This window comes from Montipora foliosa, chromosome 2, assembly GCF_036669935.1.
Source record: "Montipora foliosa isolate CH-2021 chromosome 2, ASM3666993v2, whole genome shotgun sequence".
NCBI classification, from domain to species: Eukaryota; Metazoa; Cnidaria; class Anthozoa; order Scleractinia; family Acroporidae; genus Montipora; species Montipora foliosa.
Genome location: NC_090870.1, coordinates 7,342,874 through 7,361,350, shown reverse-complemented (window position 1 = coordinate 7,361,350; position 18,477 = coordinate 7,342,874). Strand labels below are relative to the sequence as shown.

General features: G+C 38.3%; 1 protein-coding gene across 6 annotated transcripts in view; it reads left to right on the top strand.

The window, feature by feature from the left end:
* Nucleotides 1-5,711: 5,711 nt before the first annotated feature.
* LOC137992289 (sodium/calcium exchanger 2-like) overlaps nucleotides 5,712-18,477 on the top strand; it is a 37,157-nt gene continuing 24,391 nt past the window's right edge. For 3 of the 6 annotated variants that reach the window (XM_068837551.1, XM_068837550.1, XM_068837549.1), the window contains exons 1-6: nucleotides 5,712-6,431; nucleotides 11,984-12,072; nucleotides 12,210-12,254; nucleotides 14,902-15,036; nucleotides 15,396-15,535; nucleotides 16,517-16,613. In XM_068837551.1, the coding sequence (XP_068693652.1) occupies nucleotides 5,712-6,431; nucleotides 11,984-12,072; nucleotides 12,210-12,254; nucleotides 14,902-15,036; nucleotides 15,396-15,535; nucleotides 16,517-16,613 (1,226 nt within the window). Of the gene's footprint in view, nucleotides 6,432-11,762; nucleotides 12,073-12,209; nucleotides 12,255-14,901; nucleotides 15,037-15,395; nucleotides 15,536-16,516; nucleotides 16,614-18,477 lie in introns of those variants that run through there. The other 3 variants (XM_068837553.1, XM_068837554.1, XM_068837555.1) reach the window with 3 other exon arrangements.

The following is an 18,477-nucleotide window of genomic DNA, read 5'->3' as shown; positions in this document are numbered from 1 at the left end:
TTGTGTTTCCGTAATTTGGTCAAAACATCTGCAAGACATGGTTACTTGCTTTAACAACAGCGTATGCGGTACCGCAAGAATATAAAACGTTAAGATTTCAAAAACATTAATAATGAAACAACGGACTTCATATTACGAGAAAGTTGTAATTGTTCTTTGAATTATACAAAGGTATGATGTATTCAAACAGCTCTTATAATCTCAAAATACTTTGGATATTTACTTTAATACAACTTTCCTTAACTGTTAAGGAAATGCATGATTTAAACACCACAATCTTTTTTAGGGCGCGTTCGATTGTCCGTATTCCGGAATAGGAATACATGGAACAGAAGTTAGAAATCCTTCGTTTTTGCGGAGATTCATATTGATATTGTGAAACATCTGCTAAAATGCTATTTTAAACATAGCTTTATTGTCCTTGTTGCTGCAAAACGCCACACATAGTATTTTAAATCATCACTCCACGACGTATCCTTATTCCGGAATAGGGTCAATCGAACGCGCCCTCATGATGCGCCAATATCAAAAATTCCATAATACTCTTTGTTTGTCCTCCAAATTTTGCATAAGCATTGTTTTTATTTTCTCTTGGCACTTACAATGGTCCCAAGAGAAACTAGAAACAATGCTTATGCCAAACCGATTTTGGAGGGACAAACAAAAAGTATTATAGACACTCTTATTCTTCGGCCATTTCAACTTGAGTAAAAGTAAAAAACAAACTGCTAACAGCCATTCGTCTGCCATTGCTGATCATATATGACCTAAACAGGCCACAGGATTAAATGGAATCTCTTTGACATTTTCGCCACTGGACAGTCTGATATACATTGTAAAATTAAGGAAACCTTGTTGATTCGCGATTTAAATCCAGCGCTTAATGAAAATGTTGGCAGTGAGAAACTTTTTCTCTACTAGCCACTTATATTTTTTCAAGCAAATTTAACTAGGTCTGCTTATTTTCATTTCTTTATTTTTTCATTGTCATTACTTTCCTTATTTGGTATTAGTCTTCGTGTATAAATTCAATTGTACTTTAGGTAACTGTTACTTCTGAGGATGTACAGTATGTTGGAGCATACGAAACGTCTAGTTCATAAAAAGTTCTACAACATGCGTTGTCTCGTTATGTTTATAACCGCAGTTTGTTTGTTATTTTTACTAAAGAGTATTATGGTATTTTTGATATTCCCCACTTTCTCATTCCCATAATGCAATGCGTTTTGGGGGGTTCTTTGCATAAAACAATACACGTCATTTACTTTTGCGACTGTATCATGCTTCAGTGAACTGGATATCCATTGTTTTAATGCCCCAAAGTAATGCCCTTAAGTAACCCCCCAAAATAAACTGTATTATGAGATTTGCGAAAATAGCGAATTGGCTAATTCCCCCGAGAAATAAAACTCTTTTTAGCTATTCTTTGTTTTAAAATTTAGAGGTTTTTTTATGTGACGTCACGGCAGCCATGTTGGTGTACCCAAACAGTGAAAGAGCGGCCATGTTGGGTGTGGAAGACCTTAGACAGCAATGACCAGAACCAGGTTGCTGACCAGCGGTTTTCGTTAAAACAATGGTTTGCTGGGGGTGCTTAGTCTCGCGGGCTCAGAAAACCTGGTTGTCGTCATTGTTATTTAAGGTTTTCCTGTTGCTGTTGGTGTACCCAACCAAGTTATCCTCCGGGAATACTCTTTTTCTTTGGGCATCTCAGTTTTATCAAAAATAACACTCAAACAGCGGTGACAAACATCCGACATAAACGCCTCATTTGAAATTATCTTTTACTTGACGTTTCGTATGAAACTACAATTTTGTATTAACCGTCACTTCCGAAGCATTCGAAACGTCAAGTAAACGATAATTTCAAATGATGCGTTTATATCTGATGTTTGTGACCGCTGTTTCAGTTTTATTTCTGATAATCCTCCGGGAATTGAGCTCTATTAACATGCAAGTGTTTTCTTTTGTTTTGTTGGAGAAACAAGGTTACTGAAAACACTCTATAGATGGTTTTCACGTGACGTCATCGCCGCCATATTGGTGGACGAAAACAAAAGATCTCTCATTAGCGTCTTTTGTTCGTCCACCATAAGTCATAAGTTTCTCTGTTGTTATTTGTGCCTCTGTAGAGATTGGTTTGAAAACGTCCTATAAGCCACTTGGGATAATACCATAATACTTTTTGCTTGTCCCCCCAAATTTTACATAATCATTGTTTTTGTTTTCTATTGGGACCATTGTAAGTCCCAAGAGAAACTGGAAACAATGCTTATGCAAAATTTGGGGGGACAAACAAGGAGCATTATGGTATTTCCTGAAGTGGCCTTTTAGACACTTTTACCTCGGCCCCTGCCCTTGTTATATTCGGAAGATTAAAGAAGATCCTCATTTTTCATCATGGATAGACTTCGAGTGTTGGCCTATGCCGGCAGAAAAAAGTCTTGTTTTATAGCAATCGAAATATGTCCAGATCACCGTTCTTTGCTATGACCGCAGACAACATTAGTAATCACACGATGTCGAGTGCAATTTGGGATAAATGAGCACGAGTATTTTTTTTTTAAGGGCGAGCTGAATAGACCTTATTCACGATGGCCGCCATGTTGGATTTGCTATCATCATGCAAATCAGCTACACAGGGGGGCAAACAACAGAAGTTCGAGAGGCTATAATGAACATCTTAGCCACACAGATGATTTGTTTCACGTTCATTAAATGTTTCTCACCTAAGTAGTAAAATAGAGCGATTACACAAGTTACTTCGATGTTTTTTTTTTGGTGAAAAATGAGGAGATAACGAAGTAGAATGTCAAAATGTCAAAGGCAATCAAAGATATAAAAATTATTATAAAAGGTACTTAATTCTATATTCTAAAATGTATTTCAAGCAATGTTATTTCAATATTTCGACGAGCCGATTTTCGACCGTGGGAGCCGATTTTCTCCCCAGCATAACACACGGCTAATTCCCGCGGCATATGACAATTTGAAAAAAAATATTGCCGCTATCGTGAATAAGGCCTATTGCACGAGCCCATAGGGCTGTAATTACTTATTAATAAGGCACATGCAAAAATTCGAGATAGGTTATCGCAAGAGAAGATGAGGTAAAAGAACGGATCCTCAAGCTCCATCGTAATTTAACTTAAAATCGAACGAAAACGAAAACGAAACTTAAAATCTATTTTAAGTTTCGGAAAGCGATTTTAAGTTCTCGTTCCCAATGCTGCTGATATTTAAAATTTCATTATGTCATTAGGTGCCTCTGCGTCGCTAAGATTACATTTAAAAAAAACTACTATTGGAAAAGGCTCTTACCTCATTTACCTCTTGGTTATCGAAAATTGCGTCATCCAGGGATCGCATTTGATTGGCTCTCTGTAACTTTCTTTGATCATTGACCAATCAGAAAGCTTGGTTTGTTACTTTATTATTATTTTTTATTAACTCTTTTTTGTGCTGTTTTACCTGAAAAATGCATTTCCTGCAACCAATCAGAGTAGAGGAATTTTTCATGCATATTTCAAAGTGGAAACAGTGCAATTAAGCCACGTCAAGTATTAAGATACTTCAGAATCAGGACCCCTTTGGGCTCCTGGATATTTAGCTTTCATTAAAAAAAAAAACGAGGAATCCCAGAAGCAAAGGGCAGAGGAGGAAAACCAAGTCAGCGAAAGAACAAATAAACAAGCAAGCATAAAAAAAAAGAAGCAAATAAACAAACAGACAAACTGAAACTATAAACAAAACAAAATCATCCCACGCTGATTACTGCAAGTGTAAAATCTGAAGTCACTTCAGCAACAAATGCTGCTTTTTTGGGGAGCTGAAAAAAGTACAAGTGCCGGATCTTGGGAGATCTAACTAGAAAATAATATTTAGACTTAAAACAAAATAATTATGCAAGGCTGGTAGTAATGCTGTGAGGATATATATTTTTTGTTTGACCAATATTTCGTCAGGCACTTCTTCAGGGAGTTGAGAGAATGCTCCGTGAAACTACTACAGAGACCAATTTCTTTTTTCTTTCATCTCGATGATCTGTCATGATATCTATCTAAAACAAAGCCGGAATTGCATCTTGTATCCGGTGACATTGGGAAGCAACCATTTTTGCTTGACAAAACAAGCGAAAATTAGGTGACCTTACGAAGTATCGCATCTAAAGTGCAATTCTTAGTGTCGTGAACATCAATGAAAACCTCACTTAATTCCTTTTTCGAGGGAAATAAAAGAATTCTTTTAAAAAAACGCAATTAAAAAAAACGTCTGGTTTCTGATAATGACTCTCAAGCCGACAACAATTCGACCACTTTTCTCATAACATGTTTCCGTCAACTTTAATTAGAAAAAGTCATAGTTTTGTTAGGATTGTTCATCCGCACCGGAAATGAAAAACAGTGGCGTAAAATTGAATTTCCCGACGAGACGGGTACATAAGTAAACTAGACAAAGGCAGCCTCCAAAAGCCTGTCGAATTTCTAGTGAATACCGTCTATACATTTGCGAGGAAGTGTAATTGTGTGATTAATTCCAAAAAGCCGTAAAGGTTGTTTATGGATTATTAACATGGTTTAATTAATACCGTCTAGTTAACGAACAGCATAGGTACCATCTCGTCAAATATTAAACAGCGTGAAAATTAAGGCTGAATCGCTTTGTAATCTTCGATGCTAAATCTCGTTCAAAAAGAATTCAGTTAGTAATCTACGTTTTGGCTCGAAGTCTCAGTATTTCTGTTTACTTTACGGAAAAGCAGAAGTCCATGGATTATGGGCCTCTGGGAGAACTAAACAGAGAGAGTTCAGGGATGAATTAATGAATCTTAAAAGAGTTTCGTTAACAGCCGATTTGTACAATTAAACAAAAACAAACGAGGCGCGATCAATCGTGATCAAAGTAGGACATAATGAGTTAAGGCTGCGTGTGAAATTATCTTAAGTCATTATGTAAACTCTCGAGATGACAGGAAAAATCTCTTCGGTTTCCTTTTTCGAAAAAGACAACAAAGCTATTCAGTTTAATTGTGAAGGGAAAACTTTTTATAAGCAGGCTGTTTATGTGATCTGTGATAAAATGGTTATCATTCAAAGGGAACGAAAATCAACAAACGCAATTTGCATTTTAAAATACTGTACACAGACGGTCTTATTCAAAAGACCACTCGCTTATGAACAAATCCATCTTTTGATGAGGTGCAATGCCTTTGTTTGTCGTTGCCCAGGCAACGCTTCCTTGAGAATAAGCTGGTGGTGACGTCTTGAATAATCTTATCGAGTGATCATATTTGACACAGAAAAGGGAACTGCTATTGTCGTGACAATATTATCTCTGTCGTACTCTTTCAGTTGAAAGAAAAGTCTGCTGAGAAGTGAGATCTGTCCGCCGTTTGATCCAACTACCTGAACCACCCAAAGCCTGACATCCTCTGTGAGACTTCAGTCGAACTGATCGGCTCAGTCCCATCAAAGCCGCAGTGCGGCTCAAGATGCTATTGATAGGGTTTATTGTTTTACCATTACTATGTCCTGGAGTCGATTTGTAGGACAGGCCGGGACGGTGCTTCCCGATAAGTGGATGGATGGATGTTCACATCCCTTTTTGCAAAAAGATCCACGAACTCTCTACGTCAGTGACATGGTGTAATTGATTCTCCTTGGAAAGTACTGAGCGGTTTAAGAGGTCATTGACGTGCAGTTTTGCCAATTATGATGGTTTACCTCGCCAATTACTCCAGGGGATACGTCGTCGAATACGAGGCTCCATGCTTCAAAAGTTGGCTTCTTTTGCCAGCGCAGAACTTATGGCACGAAGGATTACGTGGAGTTTTATACGTAACTGCAATGGTTTATATATTCCTAGGTATAGCTATAATTGCGGACATTTTCATGAGCTGTATCGAAGTCATAACGAGCAAAAAGCGAAAAGTGACGCGGTTCGATCCTGACAGACAGGAACGAGTTGAGATCGAAGTCTTTGTATGGAACGAAACCGTGGCTAATTTAACATTGATGGCGTTAGGTTCATCAGCGCCGGAAATTCTATTGGCTGTGGTGGAGACTGCTCAAAATTTAGGCAACGAACCAGATGCCTCGCGAGAAGACAAAGATGGTCTTGGTAGTTTTACAATAATCGGATCTGCATCATTTAATCTTCTTCTTATTACTGCGATTTGTGTGGTTAGCGTACCGAGTGGGACGGTCAAGAGAATTCGGGAGTTTGGCGTTTTCATCGTAACGTCCGCATGGTCTCTCTTTGCGTACATCTGGCTGCTTGTCGTGCTAAAATGGAGCTCTCCCGACGAGATAGAGCTATGGGAAGCGTTTGTCACGCTTAGCTTCTTTCCTTTACTTGTTGTCACTTCCTGGTGTCAAGATAACGGCTGGTGGTGCAAAAGAGGACGAATCTTAAGCGTCGATGCGCCAGAGGTAAATGATAACGAATACAAAAGCAATATTTTCCTTAAATTAAAGAAAAAAAACTGTAGTGTAGATGTGATCCGAAACCGATCAAGACTTGATATCAGCAAATGGCCGAAAGTCCGATAATTTTAAAATATGTTAAAAAAATAAGTTGTTTGAATGGGCGGGTCGAATCTTCCAGCACTAGCCTCTTGACCATAAAAAAATCATTAGGCCTGCCGCCTTGTTGAAAGGTGATTGAGAGCGCTAATCCGCTGGATAGAGATTTATCATTGCGCTGTCCGCCTTTTGGACAACCGAAGCAGGGACAAGTTGATATTTTAAAGTACTTGAAGAGGTGTTCCGATCACAATTATTGAAAGCTAACTGCTTACATTTCAAACTACAACTTCTATTTCTGACTTGATCAGTAATGATATCTCTGACCGTCTGCCGGAAACTTTTATAATTTTTGAAGTTTTCTTTAAATTTGAATAACTTTTCAGCTTTTAATTTCGCAACAAAACGCTTTTCAAATCGACTACTCCTACGTTTTGAAAAGCAAGTTAATGCTGTCAATCGGAACGATTTCAAATAGGATTTTAATACAACTGACCCCGATTTGAACTGATTGATTCATCATTTGTAGACACTTACACTGAATAAAATGTCGACAGCTTATATCTCTCTAAAACGTAAACAAAAATGCAAACAAAAAACAAACTGGTCGTTTTTATGATCATTAGTGGGAAAGCTTCAAAGCTCTTGCTATAGGAAATTGCTTCATTGCGTTTAAATCTCGCATTTAGAGTTAAGAGTGGCAGCGTCCTCAGATTACTTGCAAAAGTTACTCTACCATGGCAGTTGCTTTTGTAAACATTGTTCTCGATCATTTTTAAACTTCACTGGTCCTTTTTATCCAAGATATTTCGCATACCTTCTCCAAAAAGTATTTGGTCCGGCTCTCAGCTTCCATATTCAGTTCAGGATGTCACTTCACTTCCCTTCAACGAGACTCGGAATTAACGGCCCACTCGAGGCCAAAACACAACAGCGCAAAGTACCATCGATTTACTCGCACGCGTTTGAATAATGCCGAGATAAAATATCCCGCCAGTTACACAGGCTGGTTTTCCTTTTTGCAAACAATTCCGGCCTTGAATATAGCTTTAAGAGCCGAGACTCTGCCACATTCGTGGCAATTCCGTTTCCCGCAAGAGAGCTTGCTCGCAGGCTATCCGTTTCCATATAGGGCATAGCGCATTCCATTAAAAAGGGCCGGGTGAAATTCTACTGACCCGTATCAGACGTATCAGTTTCAATATTATGCACAAAAATTGCGAAGTCAAAACATAACTACGCGTTATTGTCTTCACAATGTGATTTAAGGATTTCCAATATTTGCTCTCATATCTGTGAAAAGATGTCCTAAAACCTTGCCAAACGTTTAATGTGGAGTGTTTCTTACTACTTTCTTACTTTCTTAATACTTTGAATAGTGCCGGATTCATCCAGTCGATAACTGAGTTATCCTGCAGCCACAGGTAGAATTAGAAGATCCCTCTCTAAAATAAATGTTGGCATTACTGGAAATTGCATAATCCCAAATCTGAGATGGGCTTAGGCTATACGTTTTCACTGCGCCATTAATTGAAGTCTTCTTGTATCACCATGTATATATAGAGACGCCCACAAGTTTAAGATAGATTAGGCACCTAAAGATCTTGAATTGACAAAATGACTTACGTTTCAAACCTTTGTACATTTGTGTACATTTGTTTTCCGTTCTCTGCAAATGACCAAATCTTATGTTGTGGGGAAAACGCGAGCACTAAACAGCGACGTCGACCATAACATTAATTTGTTGTGTCCATAGTACCTGTATCCAAACAAGATTTTGAAATAAAAGGACCGGCAGTCCGGTAGTTATTCAAATTGAAGAAATACCCTCTCTCGTCGGAACATTTTTAGGGAGTTTAAAAACGACCATGGCTACGGCAATGTCAACGGCACAAAACAATAAAATCATTGGTTAAAAGAGCAAATATAATCGTGCAGCATAGCAACAGCAACGGCGACGGCGACCACAGGCCACCCAGATTCGGATGTTAAAAAAAAATTGAAGGATTTGCATGGGAATCTCGATAACAAACTGTAAAAGATATATGCACGCAAAAGTTCTCAATAAAAAAGCCGTACTTTATTGTCGTGGTGACTTTCTCGCTTCTTGTGTGGTTATTTGCCCGGGTTGTCACTCGTACATAAATTTTTATATACGAGTGACAACCCGGGAAGTTGAGAAGTCTCATTCAATCAGGCAAATGTGGTAGTTCCTAAAGAATGACACTCGTCGGAACGGAACTTAATTTAGGGGAGAAAATGAAACTTTGGGCGTTTTCCATTTACCAAGAAGTTCCGGAAATTCCGGTTGGGATGTAAATGGAACACACGTTTTTGGTTCGTTCCACTGGAAAATTTCCGGAATAAATGGAACTTCTGAAAAGGTAGTCCTGTTTTCCCGTTGGAAACTTTCCAATGGAAATGTGTGTTCCATTTACAACTTTTAAAAGGTCTTACCACTTTCAGGCTATTCACGGCCACATTTTTAAATTTTGGCGCGTAAAATCGCAATCACTGGGCAGCGAACGGATCTGAGTTAAATGGAACACGTTTTTTTCATCCGATGGAAATTTCCACCGAAATTTCCGGAAATTTTGTGTAAATGGAAAACGCCCTTTGTGTAAATGGAAAACGCCCAAATCTCAAGTGCTGACGTCCTTGATAAATTGGCTATTTCACGTTGTTGTTTTGTTGACGACAGCAAAGAAATGGACGAAAGTGAAAAACGCACGTGCAGAGCGTGCAAAGCTGTTGTTTTTTGCCCACTAAATATGCAAATTTGTGAAGTTTACGTTGCCGTCGCCGTTGTCGTTTCCTATTACGGAGCTTAAGCATGCGTGTGTTTGAGACGCGGACGGCAACCGGAAGTGAGTTGTTTTCCTTTTTAACTTGTCTTCACACAACCACATTTACATTGCCAAGTATCTTTTCTCCATTAGATATGGTTAGAATAAAAATCTGGGAGACACCACCGTCCTAGCGCGCGAAATGTTCTCTTCCGGTTGCCGTCCGCGTCTCAAAAACTAGGGAGCTTACGAAACGAGGACGACGACGGCTACGAGGACTTTATTTAATAATACGAGTTCGCGTTATTCATATCACTACGAAACTATTTCATGTCATTTTGCGTTAAAAATGTGTAGTAACTGTTGAGGAATTAAACTGGTATGAGTGGATTGGAAGCGTATAGAGAGAACTGAAAATTCATCGTCATGTGCTAACGTCCTCCACAGAACCTTGAATTTGGTCATTTCACGTCGTCATTTAGGAGATGACGGTAACGAAATGTACCAAAATGTAAAACGCACGTGCAGAGCTAGCAGAAGCCTTTGTTTTTGCTCACTAAACCTATTCAAGTTTTGTAGCGTCGTCGTTGCCGTCGGCGTCGTCGTTTCGTAAGCTCCCTACTACCTATATTTTCTCTGAAACCCGCTCTCGTACCCACTTAGGATTACGCGCTAACATTGCTCCACGTGAACGAAATGGAATAATCACAAAAGACTTATGATAATGCTATTATATTGGGGTGACGTTTTTGTCGACATCTTAAAGTATCTAAAGTCTTAACGTGTTTAACTGATATAGGTGCTGATCGTAACTGTTGAATGCTAATCTCTTTAAAATGAGTTCTTAGACTTTTAAGAAAAAGAAAGTGAGCATCGACGCTTTTGAAATAAAAACACAGACTCAAGGTACTGTTTATCAGCGTTATTTGAAATGGGAGTTTAAAAAATTCCTGTTATTTAGTCATTTGAAAAACTTGACCAGCTGCCGTTCTTTTACATAGTTTCATGTTAATTCTATTTCGGATCAATCCTGCCATAAATCCAGTTGTAAAGCCTTTCCCCAGTGGCGGATCCAGACATGGCGATAAGGTGGGGGCCCGCTCTCAAACATTTTGTTTTTGCCCTTTCACAGTTTTGGTGTTTAATGGTGTTTTGGTGGCTTTGGTCCAAAATTAGGAGGGGAGGGGAGGGGAGGGGGCGGGTCCCTCCGCCACTGTTTCCCTGAATTGTTCGCCGATATTGTGGACTTAAGTCGTCGATATTGTGGACTATTGTTCGCCGATATTGTGGACCACTTAAAGGCGTGCTAAAAACACCCGCCTAGTTTGTTAGCTACGCCATGCTGATGAGGCCCAAAGGGCCGTAACAGCTGTCCATGGCTGCTAATTGACCGGGTGAAATGGTTGTGCGCATACGTGTTGTGTTGGCCACACCGGGTTGGTGTTAGCGCGTGTCACCTTGCTTTTACTAAGTTAGTCACTGGAACAACGACAAACAAGTTTGAAAAGAACGTAAATTTACAGTTTTAATTTCGTTCTTTTATTAATTTTTTTACTTCTAGGTTGTAGACCGACATTTTGACAACATGAACGAAATTCATCTTCAGAGTCAAATGCCTTACTTTTACGTTTTTTGTTTAAACACGATATTTTTTGCAGAGCTGTGATGTAAGAGTGTATGCTAAAATTAGATCGTTCTCGGATCTTCTCAAAACGATGTGCTTTCAAAAGCCGACACTTTTGTACAGAAAATCCGATTGATCCGGCGGTAAATCAAATGAAACGGGTTTTTCGACTGAATTTTTTTCGGGAAAAAAGGAATACCTTTCCTCGATTTTCCCGGAATGATCGGAAAATCCTGTTCCATTTGCATTGTCCCACTTGTACCTGCTCTTGAAAAAAAAAACATGAAGGACTCCAAGGGCCTTGGTGTTTAGCTGCCCAAATGACTCGTGCGGGTTTCACGCGGATGCTTTACAGCTTGTAGCTGCACTGCAGCTGCAGGTGAGATCGAAAATCCGGCAGCCATGTTTGTTATTCTAAATGATTAGTATCCAGTCTCTTGAGAAGAAAAAGAAAAGAAAATCTCGAAAGGAACACACTCGTCCCGTTCCACATTTTGATTGAGGAAATTTGTTCCGTTCCTTTACACTGAAAATTCTGCCCGGTTTTTCCATACAAAAGGAAAGCGCCCCAGGACTGTTGGTTTCAGCTATGCAGGGGTATCTTGAGATTTCGTGCCATCACATCTAAGACCAGTCGCATTCTCATCAATGTTGCATTTATTTAAATACATTATGTCGGATTGAACAAATTAAAAAGCAATAATAATTCAAAGCAAAGATGTTGCAAAGCAGAGTAACAGTTGATGTTGGCTCTGGCAGAGCGCGCTAGTTTGGCATTCCCTAACCATTGCGCATGCTTCAAAGTATTCCGCTGATCATCATCGGCTCAAGTATCGCTATTTTGAAAAATAAGTGAAAGAAATGTGTTGAAAATGGCGTGGACAGTCGGTGGCAAACTCACATTCTGAAGTGAAATAAGACTCAAAAATGACTTTTTTGGTGTCATGTACATCGGAAGCTTTTACCAACTTGTGATGACTCGATCAGAGAACAAGTTATCCTACGTCTGTCTCGTTTAACCTTCGCTATGCTGTTACATTCGGTTGCAGGTGCGTGTAGTGGGGCTTACCGAACCTGGAAGCCCAAGTCTCATGCATCGATCAATGGAGCTGACAGCATTGGAGCAGCAAAGACTCAGGTGAGTAAATGCACGCTACAAATCGATGGAGGTTGATCGACTCAGTGCAGTTGCGTTTTAATATAATAAAGTTTCACATTGGTGTGCGCATGCCTCTTGTAGTTCAAAATGTATTAAGTTATTTCTGTTTTGCTTAGTAATATCAGTGAAAATGACTTTGCTGGAAGCAAGCAAAAGTTGAGGTGCGTTTGTTGATTTTCTCTTACAAAATAGATTATGTTTACAAGCAGTCCGTTTGTTATTGAAATGTACCAACCACCGGAACTCGAACAAAAGAGTCGTCTGTTTCATCAGTCAATAATGCTCTTGCCTGGGCTGCTTGAAAGCTAGGTTCGGTGTAACCAGCATTAAATACCTTGAGAATCTATGGATTTGAATACTACTCAACCAGTGTCGAAACTGGTTGCTTGTAATCTTGCAATCTGATTGGCTAATTTTCCATTGCGTCAATGCTGCTTGCATCATGCTCGTGTCAATATGTCACACGATGTAATAGCCAATCAGGGGTGCAGGGGTGGCACAGTGGTGAGAGCACTCGCCTCCCACCGATGTGGCCCGGGTTTGATTCCCATATTGTTGTTGATAATATATGTAGTACAGACAACTCTGAACCACTTTCAATTTTTTAAATGTTTCAAGCAGCTCCACCCAGCCTGACACATTTATAACTTACAAGGGTAACAGAGTTCGACCCCTCCAAGTTTGCCCACACATTTCAAGTTTGACACTTTTCCCCTAACCAGTTTCACCCCTTGAAGAAAAAAAGTTATAACAAATATAAATCCTAGATCACAGAGCACAGATGATTGGTGATCATTCCAACAAATCCGTGGCTCTTTAATCTGTCTACAGTATTGTATTTTCTTAAAGAATACCACTTGAAATATTCAATTTGGCTTGTGCTTTCTTTTAGACAATGAAGATGATTTATGAATTGACCATAGTTTTTCACATTCGAGTCGGACTAGGGGTTGAACTTGAAATGTGGAAGGGGGGGGGGGGGTGGGTGGGTTTGCAAACCTTGGTGGGGTTGAACTCGCTGGGGGCGAGGGGTACAAACCTTCTTGGGGTCGAACTTGCGGGTGGGCAAAACGCTTTTAATTCCTTACAAGGGGTGACATTTGACAGTCATATAGTGAAACTGTTGATATAAAACAATTTTCTAACAGTTTTCAAAGCAAAAAAGTTCTTTGTAGTCACTGAGGCAACTTAAAAAGTTGTAAAGAATCCTTAGAATATCCAGACTTAAATGTGATAAGAAATCTACCACCCAAAAAATAAATATTGTCAAGAGATTATAATTTCTTGATATTGTATTATAAATTTTAATTGAAGCATTGATCTTCGTATTTATGAATGCAATTTTAGAAATAATGTAGAGAAGCCTGAAAAATTCAGGACTTCAACAGGGTTTGAACCTGTGACCTCGCGATGCTGGTGCGACGCTCTCTATGTAATTGCTAAAATTGCGTTCATAGCTGCGAGGATCATTGCTTCACTTGATTTCATATCTGCAGTTCAATTTATAATTCACCTTCATTATTATTTCGTTCATTATCTAGATTTTCTTACCCACTCATTACTTTTCGCACAATTTTATTGGCTACTTTATGTCACGTGGTGAAAATCAGACAACGGATATGTTGTGGTTTAAATTTTTTTCCTGGTTCAAAATTTTTTAAACCAGTTCAAATTTGATTTTCCTTGGTTTCACATTATGATAATGGGAATTACACAAAAAAAAACCTAAATATTATTAAAATGGTTTGAACAACCCCAAATTGGATACCTGTAATTGGACACCCATGTCATTCGCGTGTCAATCACGTGCACTTGGATGGGGTCTTTCTTGCTGTTTTCGTACTGTTTGTAAAAGAGGTTGAATATACATTTAACTTTTTCATGCAAAGAGGTAGTCAAAGACTTCTTATCCCTGGATTTTGTTCTGATTTTCTCACATTTTGTTATGGTTATGATTAATTAATAATAGGACTTTGTGTCATACAATTCAGGGATAATCGTGCTCGTAATTTCAAATGGGCCTCGCGTAAAATCACTTGCACGAGTACTCCCTGAATTTTATTCCTCTCAGTCCTATTACTATTACTAATACATGTAGTAATGCAACTTTCATCATCATTATCGTCATTCTAGTGACTTTTTCTGCATTCAAAACAAATACAGTATTGACTCCAGAAATAATCTGCAACCTCACCTTACTAAAGTTATTAATAATTAAAGTGCTACTGTGACCAAAAAATAATAATATTATTCTTCTTTTTCTTTGGATTTCAAAACTATGTTAACTAAACACTAAGTGACCCAAGTTTTTAAGTTCTGATTTTATAAAGACACTTGTGTATTTTAACTGCTAACTTTAAGATCTTGAGAGAGCTGGGTCAAGGAGAAAACGACATCAAAGATTCACTGGTGTAAGAATGCAATGCGTGTGTACACGGCTGAATTAATATGCAGCATTTGAGTTTCGGGCTTTCAGATTTTTAAACTCGTGTTTTGCATATATAATAAGTTGCATTTACGCACTGAAATTTTGAGTAATTACGTCACTTTTCCGTAGATCCAACCTTTTGAGGTCCAATCGGTCATTTTTGAACGTGAGTAATGGTGGACCGTAAAATCCAAACCTTTGGAAGGACAGCCTTTAGATAAAAATCAAAGCTCAAAATTTTCCCATTCAGGTGTTAGGCGAACATGCTTTCAAAATCTGAAGAACAAAGGAAAATTATTTTTTTATCATAGTAGCACTTTAATTAAGGAACTTGCATTGAAAAAGTTAACAGTAATTATAGGATGTAATTTTTGTTTTAGAGATGTTGTGAATTTGTGGAGAGGATCAAAGCCTGACTGCAATGCAAACAGAACAACCACAGATGTGGTTTTGGCTTTGAAGCAATTTAAGCAAATCACACAGCAGCCTCAAAATGCTGCTTCCTCCAGAGCACGGTATGCCAGTAATAAGATAATATTTATACAAGAATACCTTCAGAAATGAATTTTGACGACTTTCATCGCAATCCTTATCGGTCATAAACTTTTGAATGAAGTATTGCAAACACACCTGATTTTAATTAGATGAAAAATTAGAAGAAGACTTATCTCTAAACTGGTAATGTGATAAACAATAATATTTAAGAATTCAGAAAAAAATAATAGAACATGTACATTACATGTATGGAGCCTTGTTACAGAACAGACACAAAGCAAAATTGACATGTATCAATAAAATATGAAATGATAATTGGTTCTTTTTTAGTTTTTTCTTGTGGGTTATAATAGTAAACCATGTGCTATTGTGATATTAGTTTTCGACATGCTGCTTTGCGCACTATAACCCGGCAGAGACAGGGAAACTTCAAAGGACTGCAGGAACATGACAAAGACCGTGAACAACAGTTGAATCTTCTCTCAAAGTCTTTTTGTGGATCAAGATCTGTATTTGGGGGTAAGGTGTATTAAGTTAAATTTGTATTGTTTGAAAAGCGCCTTAATTGTTAGGAAACTTTAATATCATCCTTCAGTATCTTGGGCTTGAATGTGTATTGCTATAGACTTGCACAAGGTGCGGCCCTGCATGGCAGGCATCGGATTGGTCTTTTTGGAAAGCAATAATTGATGGCATGATACATTGTACATTATGTACTTTATGGATAGCTACAAAAATCTGCGAGGTTTTCTTCCACTTTTAGCATTATAGCTGCATATACTGTAGCTACAAAGTGGTTTTGTAACTCGAACTGGGCTCAAATTGAGATTTTGACGAATGTCCTACTGACGTCCTGTTGTTTGTAAATGTGACTTTACCTGTATCTCAAAGGTTAATATGGAGGAGAAGGCTGTAGATGAAGGGGCAGGATCAACATAGTGAAAAGTCTATTTGCTTTCCATTTTGCATTACTCCTTGCACCTGCCAGGCTGCCTTATGTTGTTATCGTAAATTTACCTAATTGTGATCGGCCTAAACCAATATAATTTTATAGCAGCACAGAACACTGAGTTTATGTTAGCACAACTTTGTTAGCTTACATGTACTCTAGTTCACAGTGGCACAGTCCTTCAAGCCTGCCTGAGCTGATGACACAGAAGAGAAATTTAAATTTATGGTTGTTTGACAAGATAACTCTGCAGAAAACTTGGCTTTATAGTCCTTTATAAAACAACCAAGAAACTCTTTACCTTGTTCTGTTCTGTTGTGAGGCAGACAAGGAAGTTGTTTCTTAAATGCATGTACATTTTTCTCTGTTAACCCATTGACCCCTGGGGGTTCCCCATTGACAAGTAAAATCGTCTGGCGTTAGACGGAGTAAAATACTAAGTATGGCCGGTTTAGGGGTGAATGGGATAAGTAGTTTTGTATCTGCTCTTTAAATTAACCTCTTGAATTTTGAAAGCACTGGTGTGTTAACAACATTATTTGTCTTGATAGATGAACAATCATTCAGCTTCAGTGCAAGGTCGTATTCAGTGGTAAAAAGCAACAAGATGTTAACTGTGGAAGTGCAGCTTAATCAAAGGATGTCAAGGTTTGTTTGAATCACATAAACGTTCTGTGTTAAAATGTGGTGACCCAGTTACTGTATATAAATAGTTAGTGGGCCTATAGCTAATAGACCAGTTCACGTTCTTGAGTGCAGCATGGGTAATCAGGGCAACATGATGGGAAATTCAAAGCCTAATAACTGAGATGAACTGGAGTTGGTATCTATTCCTTTGGAATTCCTAAATATTGCTTTTTTGTCTCCATACATTCTCTGTAATTTTTTGCCTTTGCAATTACAGGAAATGTATGGCAGAAACTTTGTTTAATACAATAATTTCCACAATAGCCATTCTCTCCAACTTCATTCTGCCGCACCTTTGAGCACACATCTTCTATTCTGGAAAATTTAAAAAACCCAAAATTGCATATCATGAATACTTTTCATCGTTTTGAACTTCCACACAAACCTTTGAATTTCTCTCCATCTTGCTGTGATCACCTATAATGCACTCAAGAGTGTGAAGTCGTCTATTCTCCAGAATACTCCAGAATTGTTGGCCCCAGGTATGATTGTACGTATTGTAGCTGCTTTGTTTCCTTAGCCAAGAAACTGTTCCTTACAGCTGTACTCTGTTCTTTCTCCACCCTGGGCCAGTCAGTTCAATGAATAGTTAGCATTTACGCTTGCTTAAGTTTTATAGCGCTTTTTCAGGTGTGAAAACCAGTGGCCATTTGTTTTAGTTCATTGAGGCCATTCCAGCCAAAGTGTTGACCTCAATGAACCATTATTATTTATCATCACAATCTGTTCTCATCGCACCTACTATGTACAGTGATGTACATGGCCAAGGTCAACAGCACAATTTTGTCCAGAAATGAAATTAGATGCATGCCAAAGTTTGACATCCAACACAAAGTGTCCCCTTACCTCTAAGCCTTTACTACCTACATGTATTTCCAACTTACAATACGGTACGGGTAAAGGTTATTGTAACTTATAATTTTTAGCTTAAAGTAAATTAATGCAGCTTTTTATCGTTTGTGAGGAGCAGCATTTGGGGACACTTTATTAAAGTCGTTAATACACCTTATTCCAAAATGGCGGCTGATTTATGCGGATACAAATTGGCCCTTGTTGCCTTGTTCAAGATAAAATATCCTTTTGAATTTTAAGCTTAAGAACGAGGCATCAAGGGCTAATTTGAATAAAAACAAAAGAATATTTAAATGGCGGCCATTTTGGAATAAAGTGTATTGTACTAGGTATCCAGAGACGCAAGTGATGTTGACATTGGGAAGAAGGGCAAGGGGACACTTTGTGACGCTTATTGAAATCCAGGTGCCTCTAGTACACGTACACTGTAAATGGTATTTCTGAACACATCTGTGCAAACATGAAGTCCACGAGAATGAAAAAGAAGTGGAAATATGCTGATTTGGCAGGTTGTGACTTTTTATAAAACTTTGAAAATAATAATAATTATTATTATGATAAAGGATGGGATGGCACAGTGGTGAGAGCACTTGCCTCCCATCAATGTGGCCAGGGTTCGATTTCAGACTCTGTGTCGTATTTGGGTTGAGTTTGTTGGTTCTTTTTTCTACTCGGAGAGGTTTTTCTCCAGGTACTCCCAGACTGGTTTTTCCCTCTTCACAAAAACTAATTATTTGATTTGTTTTGAGGTGATTTCATTAGTGTCCCCAATTAGTGCTCTGGTGCTAAATCCATCGACACTTAAATAAAGTTGTTGTTGTTGTTGTTGTTGTTGTTGTTGTTATCATTATTATTATTATTATTATTATTATTATTATTATTATTATTATTATTATTATTATCAGGATTATCAGGGTTCTCAGTAGAAGCTGGCAACCTGTGGAAATCTGCTGGCTGTGAGCATGAAGGTAGC